Here is a 19,831-nt window from a genome sequence, read left to right as displayed (position 1 = left end):
AGCATATTCTTACGTAGTCATAAAACGTCAGGACATAGATGGGGCCTAAAGGGAAACGCATGGGGATAGTAATATTGCATCTGCCATTTGTAATTTGTTTTTTAGAATTCTTACTTTTAACACATAGTAACCTTGTCATTAAAGTAATATGATTACTCCCATTTATGGTTTGGAAATGTAAGCCCCTAAGTGACATTTTCCAATAGAATGTTGTAACAGGGCCCCAGGGTGACTGAATTTTAAATGACTGGTTCCAGCAAGTGTAGGTCCCAAGAGGGAAGATGTGATACCCAGCTGCTGGGAGTGAGCCGTCAGTTTCCTGCTGGCTCAGCCAACAATCAGTGAAGCCACCCTTAGGGATTAATTCCTACAATACACAGATGTGTTTAGGCTTGCTGTGTTTTATATAGAACATTCCAGTTTTTTTAAAGATGGATGTCTGTGCAAAATAAATCCATTTTTTTTTTCAAATGCTTGCAAAAAGGAAACAAATTTTCTTTTAAAAAAAAATAATGTTGCTACTTATTAAACTTTACCTTTAGTACAGGTATCATTCAAATGTACCACCTCTCCTCAGCAACCCCCTAAGCCCTCTAATCAAGACCTCTGCTGTTCAGACATCTCTGGTATGACCAGAGGCCCTGTTTATTAAACTCCTGCTAATACTGAAATGTTAGTTTCAGTTACTTTCATTTTGGATGGGTGTTGACAAGTTGAATCACCCATTGCCTACAAACCTAGAGATAAAAGGTAGCAAGATCTCTGTTCCCACCTCTGTTGACCTACCACAGTAATTTACGAGGATTTCATTATGGTTAAGTAATTCATTTATATAATGTTGTTTATGCAAGCCATTTTGTGCAATATCTAGAGTGTGGACGACCAGCATAGACATACTGGTGGAGTCCTCATGACATTTAAGAAGCCAATGGCTGATTCATCCTACCATAATCCACACATTTCACTGAACCCATCTCTTCAAACATTCCTATGTATATATATATATATATATATATATATATATATATATATATATATATGTTTCTCTGTAAAATTCTCATTTTAACTAAGAAGGTGAGTTTTTGGGTATAAATATCTTGCTGTCAAGGAGATCCTTTCTAATGACTGTGGCATGTTAACTGTTTCTGTCATCGTAAGTGAGAAACACAATCAGTGAAGTACTCCAATCCACTAAGGGAGGCAGTAGATCAGAAGGGCAAACAAAAGCTCCATTTTGACTGAAATTCTTCTACAGTAACTATTCAGATAACAACAGGCTGTATAATAGATGCTAGTGCTCTAACAATGAGGCTTCTGTTCCGATTGAGAACCTTGAGCTGTAGAGTCAAGAACTGACCTACTAAATACCTCCTTTCAGGGATCCTTGGAGGATGTAAACAGTGCCAATGGGGATTTCAGCAAAGTGTATTACTTAATCCCCTGTAGTGATGACATTGCTTGATATCTTTTTTTGTATAAAACATACCTGGGCTAAATGAACCAGCTGTACAGACATGGTTACTCATATTGTCATACTTTGGAAATATGTTAACAATGTATATGAAGATTGTGCAGATGGCTGAGCTCTTCGCTTATCTCATTAGTTAAGAAATGTAAACTTTTCTCCACTTGGTCTTTCAGACATCCCTGCATGCATGGATTCTGAGCTGACTGAATTCCCTCTGCGTATGCGCGACTGGCTGAAGAATGTCCTGGTCAGCCTGTATGAGCGTGATGAGAACAACAATTTACTCAATGAGAAGCAGAAGCTGAGGGTATGGAATCAGATGTGAAGATAACCAAATCTTGTCTCAAAGTACATCTGTCATACAATTGTTGTCCTTATGTAAATGTTAGTTGCTTGGCTGCTAAAACTTCACTTTTTTGAGTCTCAGAATAAACTCAGAATAAGTGTGCAGTTAAGATACTGTAAATTAGGTTTGAATTTAGAAGTCCTTATCTGCATGTTTTTTGAAGGTCATTGACTCAATGTATTGAAACAAGAAGGTAAATGGTATATTACAATGTACATTGGTCTTATATACTAGGATATTCTAGCCTCTCATACTGTATGTCAGAATGTATGGTAGTACTTTAGACCAATGACCATGTTACAACAACAAAATGCCACACACATGATGTAAAGCAGGCCATATGACTAAGCTTCCTAAGAAGCCCAGTGACAATCTGCTTGCAAATTTACTGAATGCAGTTGGAAGATTACAAGCAAAATTGTCATCTTCCAGGGCTGAGAGCCCTTGATGACATCACTGGCTTTAAAATAAAATAAGATACGTTATGAAATTGGAAAGGTTTAATTTACAAATGTAACTAGCATGTAGCTAGGGAAGGGGGGAAGAACCAGAAAAAGCAAAATCCCAGCCCCTTACCACGTGATCAGCTGTCAGACAATGACAGCTGATCATGTGTGTAAACAAAAGCTCAGCATGAGGAGAAAAAAAAAGCAGATCACTGGCTTATGTGCAAGGGACATCAGTCCCGAAGAGGAAAGAGGCACATCTGCCCCATCTGTGCCAGTCAGCACCCCCTGCAAGGGCCACCTGCCATTGCCACCTGCCAGTGCCCAACAGTGCCACCCATCAGTGCCCATCACTGCCAGCTATCAGTGTCACCTATTAGTGCGACTTCTCAGTGCCACTTATCAATGCCCTTCAGTGCCACCCATCAGTGCCACCTCTCAATGTCACCTCTCAGTGCACACCAGTGCCACCTATCAGTGCCCACCAGTGCCACCTTATCGGTGCCCATTAGTGCAGCCCATCGGTGCCCATCAGTGCAGCCTCATCAGCGTACATCAATGAAGGAGAAAAATTACCTGTTTGCAAAATTTTATAACAAAATATAAAAATAAATAATCTTTTTAAAAAAAAATTCAGTCTTTTAAAAAAAAATGTAACAGTGTTGTATGACCGCGCAATTGTCATTCAAAGTGCTACAAAATTGGTCTGGACAGGAGGGGGGTTTGAGTGCCCAGTAAAAAAGTTGTTAAACATAAAATCTTTAATATTAAAGTAATTAGTGTTGACAATGATCGCTATGCTGAATTTGTCATACCCAGTGTGGGTATATCCCTTGTTAACCACTTCAGCCCCAGACCATTTGGTGGTATTTGATCCCCCCTGCGGTTTTTATTTTTTGCACTATAAACAAAAATAGAGCGACAATTTTGAAAAAAACGCATTATTTTTTACTTTTTGCTATAATAAATATCCCCAAAAAAATATAAAAATACTTTTTTTTTCTCAGTTTAGGCTGATACATATTCTTCTACATATTTTTGGTAAACAAAATTGCAATAAGCGTTTATTGATTGGTTTGCACAAAAGTTATAGCGTCTACAAAATAGGGGATAGTTTTATGGCATTTTTATAATTTTTTTTTTACTAGTAATGGCGGCGATCTGTGATTTTTATCATGACTGCGACATTGTGGCAGACACGTCGGACAATTTTGACACATCTTTGGGACCATTATCATTTTTACAGCGATCAGTGCTATAAAATTGCACTGATTACTGTAAAAATTACACTGGCGGTGAAGGGGTTAACCACTAGCTGGCTAGGAAGGGGTTAAGTGTGTCCTAGAGAGTGATTTTAACTTCAGGGGGCATGGCTACGAGTGACACATCACTGATCACTGCTCCCGTTCACAGAGAGCTATGATCAGTGACAGTGTCACTAGGCAGCATGGGGAGATGCTTGTTTACATTAGCATCTCCCCGTTCTTCCTCTCTGTGAGACGATCGCGGGTATCCCCGCAGACATTGTTTCATCTGAGGGAAATCCTGAAAACATGACCTGTTGGGGCACCTTGAGGACTGGAGTTGAGAAACACAGCTTTAAGGCATTGTCAAACTGACATTTAGGATTCCAGGGTCTAATATTTGAAGACCCTGCATATAAAAGCCCACAACACCCATTGATGTTGACTATGAATATTATGTTAGCAATACTATTAAATGTACTAATGGCGTAGGGCACAGTGGGCTTCCCAGAAGTCTGGCAGTGATTCTAACTGTAATAATATGATTCTTTATAATAGGTAAAGAAAATCCATGAAAACGAGAAGCGTCTGGAGGCTGGAGACCACCCCGTTGAGCTGCTTGCTCGTGACTTTGAGAAGAACTACAACATGTACATCTTCCCAGTTCACTGGCAGTTTGGACAGCTGGACCAGCACCCCATTGATGGGTATGTAAAACCTTTTACTCTAGTTAAGGTAGATAAGTAGGGGCAATATTTTATGGCATTTATTCTGTTTGGTATATTATTATATGTGCACTTTTTTAGGGCACATGCTGGAACTTGTTTTCCTACATAATGTCATGTATATGATTGTATGTATACCTGGGTAACTGCCTTCTTCACCTGCCACAGATTGGTTGAATTGTCATGACTTCACAGGAAGGGACAGGGCTTAGTTGTGTTAGAACATGAGCATATTCCAGAAATGTCACCTTACATTCAGACTTGCTCAGAAGCCAAGTTCTACTAAATCATAGAAGAACAGTGCAGAAGTACTTTCATGGATTGAATGCTGTGTGATACACCATGTATGTTTTTGTTCTTCTATGGTAGCACTTTCTCATAGGAGCACTCTATGTTTTAGATCGTCTTCCATTCTGAGAAATGTCATTTTCTGCTGCCTACAGAAATGGTCACCTTTTGCTACGAGGGTCTTCACACTTTTTTTTTAAGTCTATCAAATATAAACAAAGTGCAAAAGCTTTTTGAAGACCCCTCATATAAAGATTCTACAGATACAGCTAATTCAGTGATCTATTGTTGTTTATGGAAGGGTCATGTAGACTAATGAGTCCATTCCTTTCCAATTTGCATGAGCAGAATTTGAAGATTTCCCATGGGGATTGTTAAAAAACCTGTGGGGAAGTTGTATAAAAAAGTAGATTGGGAAATCCTGTCAGGCCACTCTAGGAGCAAACACTTTAAGAACCCAGTCACACTGTTGGGTTCTGATGCATTGTGTTATCACACATGCATTAAAGTACCTTGTGCAACATTTTCACATGCATTGTGTTAAGGCAGCCCATTCATGTGAACCTTACCAGACTGTATTAAAAATTGAACGTGCATTATTTTTTGCAACCCAGTACATCACAACACACAGCCGTGCAATACCATGTGTTACAACACAGGTGTGCTGGCAAGGTGCGTTAGGATACCATTACTATGGATTACAGTATTGCATAAGTTACTGAACCACAACAGTGTACATTGGGTCCTAAGTAGCCAAGTAATTTGTGTGTACATTGATAGCGATAGTAAGGATTCCTAAAAGTAGGGCTGGGATTTTTACATACATTGTCTATTCAGAGAAACGAGGCAGGGTGGATAATGTAAATGCTGAGTAGGTAATATTTTAGAAAAGGAAGGAGTACATGAAGAAAGACCCAGTCACATGTATTTTTATTATTTCTGCTTACCTTTATGTCCTATATTTACCTACAGATACCTCTCCCACACCGAGCTGTCTCCTCTCCGTGCCCCTCTCATCCCTATGGAGCACTGCACCACCCGTTTCTTTGAAGAGTGTGACCTTGACAACGACAAATACATTGCATTGGATGAATGGGCTAAGTGCTTTGGAATCAAGGATGGTACGTATTGTTACATAACATGTACAGCATCTACATTTAGAAGTGACTCCATCTACCCAAATGACCTGCAGGGAAGTTCCAGTTGTGAGAGTGACAACGTTCTTGCCTAATTTTTAGGTTCCTTAGTTTCAGAATAGTATGGATTATTAACAAAATATAGATCATGAAATGGGGTTGTGCATGCAAAAACATTCTTTATCTTGGCTGGAGTTCCAATTTAGGTTTAGTGTCTGTGAGCTGTTAGCAGACTTCACCCACTGAAGTCTTGATCTCTAGAATGATAAAGATTAGGCCATCACACTTAAGCCTAGTATGCACGGGCTGAATGTTGGGTGGCATTGTGTGTACTGGAGTTGGTCCTACAGAAACCAGCCGAACAAAGGAGCATGACCAAACAAGGTCTGCCGACTGGCTCCCAATCAGCACTCTCAGCCAATGGCTGAGGGCGCTGACTGAAGTGTTCTGGTGGGTTAGCGCCTCCCTGTCAGAACACAATAGCACAGCAGGGAGAAGGCTATACTAACGTAGGATTGTTACTATAGCGGCTCCTCTTGAGCTGTCAGTTTTTCTCATTCAGCCCCCTGCTGGGTTGAACTTAAAGACAACAAACAAAACACTAGTGCCTATGGGGCTTTAAGATGTTGTCATCTATTGCTCACCTCCTGGTCCCATCTGTTCATCTTTTGGCTTCCCGACCCTTCCACCCCCATTCTCCAATTTTCCCTTACCCCGCACTGTTTATACAGGCCACTAATAATGAAATTGGTATATCAGTGTTGTAACCAGTCACTTTACACTACAGTAATGTCTACATATGTGCTGAAAGAAGCTCTCCTGTACCCTAAACTCTTCCCTCAACAACCCTCTGCTGCAGATCAGACCAAAATATAGTTTATAAATACTGTATACTTTTACAGTGTTTCCTATAAGACTTGTCTAGTAGTTATTTTTGTACTTAAGCCTAGTCTACAGTTGCCCCGAGACAGGCAGATGTCTTATGTACAACAGATTGTAATAGTTTCAAACATGCAGTGAAGCGGTCGTTTTCACTTCCTGTAGTAAAGAAAATTTTAAGTAATTTAAAGTGAATTTCAAACATTATTTAAACAGGTATAAATGAGTATTTAACCTCCCTGGCGGTACGATTATTTCGGATTTTAGGTGCTAAAAGCGGTACCATTATTTTGCATGAAAATTTGGCGTTTTATATTGTAGTCCTGCAATTCTTAGGAATAACTCACTTAAATCTGTCCAAACCAGAGTCTAGCAGACATCTCGGGTATAATAAAGTTTGAAAAATGAAATCATAAATTATAATATAATAAATAATTATAAATAATTGTACCAAATAATAATATAACAATAATAAAAATTATTCAATAATGTAATCAAATCAAAAACACTGAAATTTGCTCAGTTGCAGAATTGTCACTGTCATTACTTTTCAGTATTTGAGGACGGATCTCCTCACAAATCGCTATCGCTCAATTCTGCGAGTGATTCCAATTTATTATCGCTGTTTTCTAGCTGGTCTAAAACCATTTTTGATGTAAAAGGACAGTTTTGGTTGCTATGGACAATCTCCAGTTTCCAGGCATAAAGAACAGTTTTTATTACATAAAACTGCATGCAGGACACTGGGCAGACCACTAGGGACAACAAGGATGTGAAATATTTACATACAGCAATGTAATCTCTAAGATTACATTATACTGTATGTTTACTGTTTGTTTCACTTTTTGAATTTGGCGCCGATCTCCGTCCCCGTGCGTCGCAACGCTCGCAGGGCACGGAGATCGGCGATGTGATGCATCGAGCGAGACACGGCTCGCTCGTACAGCGGGGAGACAACGCTGGATCCGAGGGAGAAGGTGAGTAAACGTCCTCCTGGATCCAGCGATGCAGTCCCGAGTCTGGCTCGGGGATACTGCTTTTGGTATGAAAATTCCACCCCGAGCCAGACTCGGGAATACCGCCAGGGGGGTTAAACAACCATTGTGGATACTGATCAGAGCAATGTTAGTCTAATGCTGCATACACACGATCGGATTTTCCGACAACAAATGTTGGATGTGAGCTTGTTGGCGGAAAGTCCGACCATGTGTATGCTCCATCGAACATTTGTTGTCGGAATTTCCACCAACAAATGTTGGCTAGCAGGTTCCCAAATTTTCCGCCAACAAGTTTTTGTTGTCGGACTTTCCGATCGTGTGTACACAAGTCTGTCACACAAGTCCCCGCATGCTCAGAATCAAGTACAAGCTGGAAACGCTCGGTCTTGTAAAACTAGCGATTGTAATGGAGATATCAAATGATTATCGATCTTCCTTTTTATCGGCTTGCTGTACGTCTTGCACGTCACTACGTTTGTAATTGTTGGCCAACATTTGTGTGACCGTGTGTATGCAAGACAAGTTGGAGCCAACAACCTTCGAACAAAGTTCCACGGTTTTGTTGTCAGAAAGTCCGATCGTGTGTATGGGGCATTAGGCTCCATTCACACTGGGCTTAAAAAAAAACTGTTCTCTTTGGAGTAAAAAACTCTCGGAGCATTTTTTGTACAATGTTTAGACGAGTTTAGGAGAGTTCTACGTTTTTTCTGCCCGTGAACTCCAATCAGAAAAGCGAAGGAGATGTTTTTTTTCCCCTGCCTCTAAATGTTGATCTTAAAATATGCCTGCATGGACACCTAGGATAACATTGAGTTGCTTCTACAAGCAGAACACAAAACTCCTGTTGAAGTAACTTTTTTTTACGCCAGTGTGCATGGAGCCTAAGGAAGAAAATATCTGATTGGTTGATTTCTTTATTGTATCCATTGTTGTTAGGGTTTAAAGTATGAATTTGGACCTCAGAGCAAAATCTAGTTTGATTTGAGTTAAATATTTACTATGAATGTTTTACAGTGTTTCTAAAGCCATAAGACTGTAATAATAAAACAAAACTTACACATATCTGTACTTCTCTATTGCAGATGACGTGGATCAAGACATGATCGTCTAAGCCACTCCAGTTATTTTTTATTTTTTGTCTCATCTGAAATTATTTGTGTAATATTTTATTTCGTATCTCCTCTTACACACTCTAGTTTGTAATATTTGTCTCTTGGGGTTGGGCGGCAAAAAGACAAAAAAATGGTGCTAACTTAGAACAGGTTCTATTAACGGTGCTAAAGACCTTCGAAGCAAGACACATTAGCGATTGGAGGAGATGACAGCGTGTTACCACTCGCTCAGAATTTCATTGTTCATCCAGTTCAAATTTCTCTCTCTCTTCCTCTCTGCTTTCTACACCCCTTCAATTCCTGACTTTCATGTTCTTTCACTCTCCTGAGAACAAAGGTTGAATAGAATGGCTTTCAACTCCAACTTCAAGAAAGCAAAGACTTTTTTCTGTTCCAGTGTTGCTTACCATTTTTTGTTCTAGTTCAGGGATAGCCAGTTAAAGATAAGGGAGCGTTAAAGCTGGACTTTAACCCCTTCCCTGCTGGAGTAGCCCCCCAATTATTGCAGAGACACTTCAGCAATGAAGGGGTTAACACCTGACTCGTACCCCGGGGTCAGGCAGGTGGCGGGATCTGACATAAGACAGGAGCTTCTTTATTCTTTGGTGTAGGGAAGTTCCCATCTAAGCCACGCACAAGGCTGGGTTATCTGGAATGTTAATTTCAATTTTTCTAGAAAATTTGGCATTAATTCATCGAAACTGAGGCACAAGACTCCACAAAGAATAAAAGATTAAAAAATCTCTCTCCTTTATTCCTTTCAGTTTCCTGTGGTTGCGCTGTGTCTTACGCTTTATTAATGAAATAAAATTTATACATTTGGATAGATGCTTACTCTAAAAAAGCTAGTTCTGGTTTGAAGATTGATTATTGTGTTCTGAAAGTGAAGAGTAATTTATACATATTTTAGGGGCATTTTTTTTTAATCAAAGTGCCTTTTTTTACTTTGACCCTGATTTACTAATGGAGTAGAATATGTTCCCTTTTAAAGTAAAATTTCACTTATCTTAGTAAGTGAGATGAAACAAATGATTGAAAATTCACTTTGCAAAGAATACTCAATCCTGCACAAGAAAAATGGAAGAAACAGGATCTCTGCACGTGCACGATTGGGATGATTGACGTCAGCACAACCTAAACTCATTAATTTAGCTAAATAAAAATTCACTTACAGTAACAATTTACTTGGGAAGTGAACATGCTCTAATCCTTTGGTATATCAATCCCCTTCCACCATTTTTCCAGAGACAGTGTGAATCTCACTGGTTGTAAATACAAATGTAGGCAGTCAAAACAACTTTAGAATGTGAAATTTAAATTGTAAAAAAAAAAAAGTTTTAATACAAACCTGTACTTATTTGGGACATCTATCACACATATCAAAACATGAGACAACACACAATGGACCGTTCATTTAGCAAGTACATTTTTACTGGACATAGTCAATGGGGTTAAAGAGGAGCTCCATGCTCCCCCCCCCCCAAAAAAAATAATACTGTAGCCGCTGACTTTTGGTATAAGGACATTTACCTGTCCAGGGATCCAGCAATGTCATCACCCGAGCTGTTTCTTCAATCAGTTTTGGGTGCAGGTGCCAGCATCTGACGTAAGGGAAACAGGAAGTGAAGCCTTGCGGCTTCACAGCCGTCTTCCTGCTGTGTGTACATGAGTCACACTGCTCCTGGTGAATGGTCCCATGGTCTTCTGGGACCTGTGATGTGTCCCAGAAGACTGCAGGGGAAGGAGGGCTGGCCGAACTTCAGGCTACGTTTGCCGTGGCCATCTGAGGCGGAAGTTGGAGAGGGTACCTGTCAAAGCCAGGTACCCACTCCCACCCAAAAAGTGTCAAATGTGGCAGTGGAAGGTGCAAACAAGTGAAATTTCCCCTTTTGGGTGGAGCTCCGCTTTAAGCTGTGTCGACTTCAAAAAAACAATCATGTGAAAGAAAAAATCCTGTTTTCATTTTTTCTTGCACATGATTGTAAGATTTTCTTTGCAATGTGTATTTTACCTATAAAACATCCACACTTCTTGCTGCAGTAAAACAATAAATAATAACACTCATGCTTTTACTAAAGTAAACGATAAAATAAAATAATGTAATAAAGGATATTTGGCTATATCAGAAAGTGAGATCTTACAGCAAATTGTAAAATTGTTATGTTAAGGTCTTTAAATGAGATTAAAGTATACCTGAACTCAATAACAAAAGTGAATTATATTGCTAGTTAAAAATAATGGTAATATATATTATTACAAGTTTTTAGTTGTGGTGGCTGTATTTATATACTTTTTTTGAGCTCAGTAATCCAAAATCAGGAGAACACTCTAAGACAGGATAATTGTTACTGGCAGGATCATGGGGCAAAAATAAAGAGAAAAATAGCCTAAACAGCCCAAAAATAAGAAAATGAATGCAGCTAACACATCTAATGATATTTGTTATTTGGTTCCTATAAACTTTAATATAGCTACAAATTTAATCTATAGCACAAAATGAAGCACACATTGTTGACATGGCACCACATCCAATAAATATTGGATCGAAAAACAAAGAAAGAAAGGGCTTTGTAGGTTTTACCAATAACCCCCAAATAAAGGAGATTAGTACTAGAGTTTTCTGTATAAAAGTATACAGGCATACCCCACTTTTAAGCACACATTGGGGTTTATTTACTAAAGCTGTAAAGTGCAAAATCAGGCTCACTTCTGCATAGAAACCAATGAGCTTCTAACCCCAGCTTGTTCAATTAAACTTTGGTAATAAAACCTTGTGTACTTAAAAGCGGGGTATGCCTGTATAAAGTTTATTCAAAATCCAAAAGTAAAAAAAAAACAATATAAAAGAACTGTATTCATCCTTGATGGGTGTAATTCTATTCCCAAATGAGATAACACTGCATATAGCCCACACAGATCTAGCCCATAGATGTAAACAGCATAACTACAAATGTAATCTACGTGGATGGGTATTAATTGTAGGTGTTTTATTTTTGTTTTGTTTTTTGGCTGTTTTTTTTGCTTAAAATGTAATATTTTTATTAATGAAGTTGGTTGAATGCAAAAAATGACATATCCTTTTAAGAAACTTTGAGAAATGAGGCCCAGTACAGATTATGAAGCTACTTTGGTTATCCAGTATCCTGTTAGTATATAGATAAAAGGTACACCGCATGATGACAATACTAGACATAATAAAACAGCTGATAGTAACGATTACAACAGACTTGCTATACGCAGACAGAATTCGGGCAGAAAATGCTTTTTGGCAAGCTGGATCCCAATAGTAGTGAAGTTACATAACTAGCACCACAGTAACAGCCTATTGTTGTTTCTGGTCAGTATTAACATTTTACCTTGCTGTATGATGGAGGTGGTTTAGTGGCTTTGTTGAAATTTAAGTCCATGAAAACAAAACTAAAAGTTCACTTTAGTAGAGTCACTTACATTTGGCCAAAAACTTTGCAGATTCACTGTCAGAAATAAGGAACACATATAATTCACAGCATACCCTATGCCCTTAGAGGGCTTAGGCACCAAGTGGCCCCAGGCATAGGCAGTAAAGCGGCTCTAAAAAAACGCTGTTTTAGCTGCACTAAACTCCCCCGCTAGTGGCCAAAAAGGGGTTAAACCCACCCGCAAAACGCCGCTGGAGCTGCATTTTGCCAGCGGCATCGATTGATTTCAATGGGGTGCAGCGGGGGAGTTCACCGCTCCGTCACCATTCAAAAGAAGATGCTGGCAGGACTTTTGGAGTGAATGGAGTCGCTTTTTTCAGGTGCTATACAGGCGCTATTTTTAGCGCTGAAGCAACTGAAAAATGCTGGCAGTGTGAAAGGGGTCTTCAATGAGTCATGAGAGTCAATTTGACATTAGAACGTGTCTCCTATGGCAGTGCCCTGATCGAATACCAAGATTTGCTGCCCATAGAGTTCAATGGGGTACACTGCAAAGTTTGAAAGCTTCAAACTTAGAATGACATTTTTGAAATGATTAACAAATAAACCCAGGCAGATTTGCTCATCCATACTCATTTAGATGAATGAGATCTACTTTCATGGCACAGCACTGTTGACACTGTTTACATCTTTAGCCTCCCATCGTCAACATGGTCACCCATGCCAAAAGAAGAAGAGGAGAAAGAGTTGTTTAAACATTATGAGACTCATTAAACTTGTGGCAACTGGAGTAATTATTGTTTAATATTATTAATGAACTCCGTCCAAATTTGTACAACCATTATGTACAAAGAACAGTTTTTTACATCAGCCAATCAGATATCAATTTAACTCATCTGACTATAGTGATTGGTTACTATGAGATACTGGTTTTGGCAATGATTTATTAAATACAAGTATAAGGGTTCATTAGTGTCAACTATTTAGTAGGACACTGATGTGCTGTTCATTGCAGGGTTTAGAACATTGGTCTCCAAACTGCGGCCCTTTGCTTGCCTTTATCAGACCCTTAAGGCACTATTCCCCCCACTGATAGGAGACACTATTCTGCCACTATACTGTATACTATACTGACACCAACAATGTGGCAGCATTTCTCCCACTGACACCAACAATGGAGCACTATTCCTCCCAATGATACCAACAATGGGACACTATTCATCCCCTTAATAACTAATGGGAGGATATTTACTCCCACTGACGCCAGGAAAATTTCCACTCCCACTGGCAACAGCGCACCCCCCCCCCCTTAAAGTCTAAAGGACAATAAAATAGCCCTTTGTTTAGAAAGTTTGGAGACCCCTGGTTTAGAAGAAGAACTCAAATTATTGTTGCAAGCCTGATAAAGGTTGGAAACAAACGCAAAGAACTCTGCAATCACACTAGGGAAAATAAAATTACGTGGAAAAAAAACACTGCATGTACTGATCATGTTGAATGATTACAAAATGTTTTACCCCTGCGTGGTCATGCCCATGTTCAGTGTGTTACAGCTACACAGGCATTACACTTTGGCTATCATGACCCAATAAAAGCCTATTTTTTCACACGTAATTTCAATTTAAAGCACCCTTTTCCCCCAGGGTGGAAGTGCTGAATACAGATTATAATGGGAGTGCTGGCAGTAATTTTAAACAAGGCTTTTTTTAAATCCAGCGTAAAGCCTGTTTAAAACAGCAAATAGCATTCAGATTAAGATCCTATGCATAATTCCCAGTGTGGACGTGAGAGGTGATTTAAATAAATGCATTAATTAATATTTAATGCATAAATGCTTGCTGGTGCTCTACAAATCAGCAATTACAAGTGATAACTAAACCAGACCCACAAATGGTTTCTTGTTAAAATTTGGGGAAAAAGATCAAGACTGCAAAGTTTCAGTGATTTGCATGGGCGTAAAGCAATATTTTTTCTTATTCAACTGGGTTTTTCATGGAATTATCAACACAAAAAAAGAGACTGTAAAAAAAAAATCACTTGCATTGTTACACAGAGGGGCTTGGATACAGGCTAGGTTAAAGTAACTATTAGGATCTGTTACAATTACTAAAAGCTCTGTTCCTTGGATCTCTCCCCTGGCAGACTCTGGACAAATGCCCTTTTTACTGCTTCATTAAGACACTCTTGTGCTAGAGAACTTCCTGTCCTCACAGCACATACTGTTGGTGGTGGATTTAAAAAACAAAATGCTGTGAGGTTTTATAGATGACATTTTTATTATATATTATAGTATCCATAAATAAGTGCTCAATGCTGAATTTCAATCTGAATTTAGACAGGTCATCATTTTCACAAGGGTGCTAACACACCATCAATTGAGCATGCAAACCAGGGGACTGGGACACTTCTGACTATAGTCAAGCTGGCGGACTTCCACCTTCTATTTGAATTTGTGGACTTTCTGGCTAGACACAGGCCCTTACAGAGAAGTTACCTTTTGTATTACACAAAAGGGTTTCCTAAGATCACCCCAGGCCAATAAACAGTGTGCAGAAAGTAGAAAGTCTGTAGAATGCAAATTTGAGAAAATGAGAAAAAATATTTGAGGACAATACTCTTTGTAGGTGGCTTTAAAAAAAAAAAAATAACAAAAAATAAAATAAACCTTGTGTTCAAATTAAAAGAAATAGTAATCTACTACAACTTGATTGATTTTATATACTAGTTGCTAGTGCCATACTAGTCTACAAGTTGTCAGAGTTATCTGTGTAGCAGTGTGTTCTGTAGCTATTATATTTAAAAATCCTCAGAATGCATGGACACAGCGTCCTAGCTTCACCTGACCCTCGAACCCCATGAGATATATAGAGATACACAGAGATACACTAGATTACCAAAAGTATTGGGACACCTGCCTTTACATGCTCATGAACTAATGTCATCCCAGTCTTAGTCCATAGGGTTCAATATTGAGTTGGCCCACCCTTTGCAGCTATAACAGCTTCAGCTCTTCTGGGAAGGCTATCCACGAGGTTTAGGAGTGTGTATATGGGAATGTTTGACCATTCTTCCAGGAAGTGCATTCGTGAGGTCAGGCACTGATGTTGGACAGGAAGGCCTGGCTCGCAGTCTGCACTTTAATTAATTCCTAAAATCGGGTTGAGGTCAGGACTGTGCAGTCCAGTCAAGTTCCCCCACATCAAATTCTTCCTTTGTGCAGTCATGTTGGAACAGGAAGGGGCCATCCCACAAAGTTGGGAGCATGAAATTGTCCAACTGTCTTGGTATGCTGACACCTCAAGAGTTCCCTTCACTGGAACTAAGGGGCTTAGCCCAACCCCTGAAAAACAACCCCACACCATAATCCCCCCTCCAAGAAAATGATTTGGACAAGTGCACAAAGCAAGGTCCATAAAGACATGAATGAGCAAGTTTGGGGTGGAGGAATTTGACTGGCCTGCACAGAGTCCTTACCTCAAGCCAATAGAACAGCTTTGGGATGAATTAGAGCGGAGACTGTGAGCCTGGCCTTCACATCCACATCAGTGCCTGACCTCACAAATGCACTTCTGGAAGAAGGGTCAAACATTCCCATAGACACACTCCTAAACCTTATGGACAGCCTTCCAAGAAGAGTTGAAGCTGTTATAGCTGCAAAGGGTGGACCAACGCAATATTGAGCCCTACGGACTAAGACTGGGATGCCATTAATGTTCATATGTGCGTGTAAAGGTAGGTATCCCAAAACTTTTGGTAATATAGTGTATTTTTTGACCAGTTTAGGCAGGCATCAAATGATCTGACAGATTATTTTTGTGTAAGAAAATTATACTACATAGTGAAAAAGTATAAACACAAGGGGAGTAAAAAAAATCCATAATAGGGTTGTCTGTAGTAGGCATTAAAGTAGAACTAAATGCTCTAAATGCCTAAAGTAGATCTATATGCAAAACTTTTTTTCCATTTTGGATAGAGTAAGGGAGGGCAGTAACCCCTGTCAATTTTATTTTTGTTGGTATCTGTGTCCCATTGGAGAGATTTCCCTTCACTTGCTGTACCATAGCCAAAACACAAAGCAAGAAGAACTCCCCCCAAAGTTAGAGACTCTCTGGTTGTTATAAGGGTCACCAGAACTAGTGTCCCCTTTAGTACTGTTCTGGGGACAACCCAAAATTTGTGATTTTCTTTAACTTTTACTTTCAACGAAAAAAAGTCAAAGATAGAGGATGAATCTCACTAACAGGGTCATAGACAACAATAAAAGCCTGTCGGGCTCTAATCCCTGTCCACTCTAACTAAAGAAAAAAAAAAGATTTTGCCTTTAATTTTACTTTAAACAATCTCAACATCTTCATAAAAATGTAGCCATTCTAGCCAACCAAGCCAAATGTAACCAGTAGCAGTTATATAAAGAAGAGCACGTCTAAGTGGAGCAGATTGAATTATTTATTAGTGCAAAAAATGTAAATGCCACTGACATGAAGTGGGAGCCAGTCTGACAGGATGGGAATTTGGCTGATGACATTAGATGCTGGAGGACGTGGAGGTGGCATGGCTACATGTTTGGAGGTGGCAACGCCTCTTTCTCAAGCCTGTCATCTAGTAGCAGCTATATGGTAGAACTCTATCCAGTGGTAAACCAGACAAAGGGTTCTAAAGCCTTCCCACAAAAAAAGTTTTGCTGTGCCATCTGCATTCCTGATGTCCTCCTATTTCCTGTTATGTCTGACACTTCTTTCCTGGACAATAATTGAGGTGAAATATCCTCAACTGGGACATTTTCAGCAATAAAAATAGATGGATATTCCAACTTAACCCCACACAACTCCATCTTATTCTAAAAGTCCTGAATTCAGATTCACTTCAATCACTGTTCCAGGTTCCAATTTTTCTATAACAAGAAGTCTTGGCAAATGTTTGTATGTGTTGGAATAATTACTGAAAAAAGTCATTTTCAGCAGTAATTAGAATGTATCATATAGGCAATGGGCATTAGACCTAATATGACGAAACCTGTTATTTATTTTTTTAAAGCCCTGACAACTTGAGTTTATTTTTTTATTCTTAAACCTTTTATTTATATTTCAACACATCTCAATTTAATTTTTTTCTTAAACTGAATTCTAGTTTTTGTTTTAATTTTGAATGGAGTTAGGCAAATTAGAATCCCTTGCAGATCTTTTCTGCTGTCCATGGCCTTGGAGGGAATCTCCACCTATAGCCTGCTCCATTGAGATTGCTTGAGCTCTGTTGTGAATTGAGTTTTTTGCCTCTTCTCTCTCAGATACTTTATTCATACTGTATATTTATATAAGCAATGGTCACATTTGAGTGGAGTTGAATGATTATTATTTTTTTCTCTATTTCCTCAGTTCTTTACTGACCTGCAACATAAAGACAGTTTATTGGAGAGTGGATGCTGAAGAAAGATAACAAGGGACATGTTACGATGATGAACCCATCCACATCCCCTACACATAATAGAGCAACCTATAAATCAACATAGAAATCTAACTCATGATCCACGGGGAAGGCTTCAACCATTAAGACAACGCATCATATGGATGTAATTTCTTCCAGTAAAATGATTAATTTTTCTAAAGTGTGTAGAGGAAAAGTTGTGTTAATACAAACCTCAGTTCTGGCCATGTAATAGTACCTACTACCAAAAAAAACAACCAAAAGCAACTGAAATAGATATTTTATAGATAGGCAACTCTCTATTACTCCCTCATATTGATTAGTGGTTCCAAATTAATAATAACTACTGCAGTAGGGAACAGACACAAAAGATAGGCTCAGCATCTTTCCAAACAACCGTTCTCCTTTATTATGACGCATTTGAAGGTTTTTATACACATGATTACGTAGGTATCACATTAATATTACAATTGTACATTTATGGTAACAAAGGGCGTTACATAGGCAGGCTAATTCTAATCAGGACTTGAAAGAATGCAAAACATGTACTGAAAACTAGTGATGGACGAACTTCCGACGGGACGTTTCGCGAACGCGAAATGCGAACGGACCCAAACGTTCGCGAAACCGACCGTTCGCCGCGGGCCCCATTGACTTCAATGGGAGGCGAACTTTGCAAACCTTCATGTCGAATTTGCGGCCACGTGGTAATTATTAGGGGGTAAAACGTAGTCCCACCATCTGGACAATGACATAATACATGTATGAGGTGAATTTGGGATCGATAACTACAAGCATTTTTATTTTATTTGGGAAATTGTTCTAACAATTCAGGACTATGGAGCTAATGAAGGCAATGGAGGAGAGGGAAGGTCAGGGACCAGGGTAGGCAAAGAAGAGGGTGCAGGAGATGATCACCAGCAGCGTGACATACCGGAATGACACATGCACCGTGATAGAGGCATCTGACAGCAGCACCGTAATACAGAGCACTGACAGCAGCACCGTGACATACAGCGCTGACAGCAGCACCGTGACATACAGCGCTGACAGCAGCACCGTGACATACAGCGCTGACAGCAGCACCGTGACATACAGCGCTGACAGCAGCACCGTGACATACAGCGCTGACAGCAGCACCGTGACATACAGCGCTGACAGCAGCACCGTGACATACAGCGCTGACAGCAGCACCGTGACATACAGCGCTGACAGCAGCACCGTGACATACAGCGCTGACAGCAGCACCGTGACATACAGCGCTGACAGCAGCACCGTGACATACAGCACTGACAGCAGCACCGTAAGCAGCCCCAGGAGGAAGTCAGCACAGCACAGGGATGGTGTGATCCCCTCATAATAAGAACCCCCAGGAGGAAGTCAGCACAGCACAGGGATAGTGTGATCCCTTCATAATAAGAACCCCCAGGAGGAAGTCAGCACAGCACAGGGATATCATAAGCAGCCCCAGTAGAAATATGACACCGCTCAACCTCTTCAAAGAGGAGGGTAGGGGCATATAGTACGGTGTGCTTTTTTGGGTCAAGGAAGTGAGCCAAATGAATTAAGAAGGTCTGTGTGCTTGATTAAAAAAATAGTTTATAGACATATACATGGTCTACTGGTCACATGTGTTGAATTCCTCCGAGATCCATGCCTCATTCATTTTTAGAAATGTGAGGTAGTTAACACTGTGGTGAGCTAGGCGAGTACGCTTATCGGTCACAATCCCCCCTGCTGCGCTGAACGTCCTTTCGGACAGGACACTGGATGAGGGGCAAGCCAACAGTTCGATTGCAAATTGGGCAAGCTCTGGCCAGAGGTCAAGCCTGCCCACCCAGTAGTCTAGGGGTTCATCACTCCTCAGAGCGTCCACATCGGCCGTTAACCCAATGTAGTCGGACACCTGACGGTCTAGGCGTTCCCTGATGCTGGATCCGGATGACACCTGTCGATGGGTCGGCTGAAAGAATGACCTCATATCCGAAGTCACCAACACATCTTCAAACCGGCCTCTTCTTGCAGGCGCTGTTGGATTGGTACCCGCAAATCCTTCTCTGGGAGTGGGAATTGCTCCTCTGCCAGCGCACGCAAAAGCAGAATGCAGCATTTCTCGAAGCAAGGCCTGGAAGTGCTGCATTCTGACAGCCCTCTGCGACGGCGGTAACATTTCCGCCATTTTGTGTTTGTACCGGGGGTCTAAGTACGTTGCCACCCAGTACTGGTCCTTGACCCTCATGCTTTTTATACGGGGGTCCCTATTAAAACACTGGAGCATGAAGGCCCCCATTTGCACTAAAGTGGAAGCGGTGTGGTGGCCTGGCTCCTGCTCATCATCCAGGATAATGTCGTCCTCTTCATTCTCCTCTC

The 19,831-nt window shown here is 40.1% G+C and overlaps 1 protein-coding gene across 1 annotated transcript in view; it reads left to right on the top strand.

The window, feature by feature from the left end:
- Nucleotides 1-9,385, top strand: part of SPARC (secreted protein acidic and cysteine rich) — a 34,505-nt gene extending 25,120 nt beyond the window's left edge. The window contains exons 7-10 of the mRNA XM_077468340.1: nt 1,642-1,775; nt 4,063-4,211; nt 5,490-5,638; nt 8,613-9,385. Of these exons, the coding sequence (XP_077324466.1) occupies nt 1,642-1,775; nt 4,063-4,211; nt 5,490-5,638; nt 8,613-8,641 (461 nt within the window). The 3' untranslated portion in view covers nt 8,642-9,385. The remainder of the gene's footprint in view (nt 1-1,641; nt 1,776-4,062; nt 4,212-5,489; nt 5,639-8,612) is intronic.
- Nucleotides 9,386-19,831: the final 10,446 nt, after the last annotated feature.

This window comes from Lithobates pipiens, unplaced genomic scaffold (genome assembly GCF_037356315.1).
Source record: "Lithobates pipiens isolate NorthernLeopardFrog02 unplaced genomic scaffold, aLitPip1_a1.2 Scaffold_8, whole genome shotgun sequence".
Classification (NCBI taxonomy): Eukaryota; Metazoa; Chordata; class Amphibia; order Anura; family Ranidae; genus Lithobates; species Lithobates pipiens.
The sequence above is the reverse complement of the archived record's forward strand: the minus strand, read 5'-3'. Positions and strand labels throughout refer to the sequence as shown.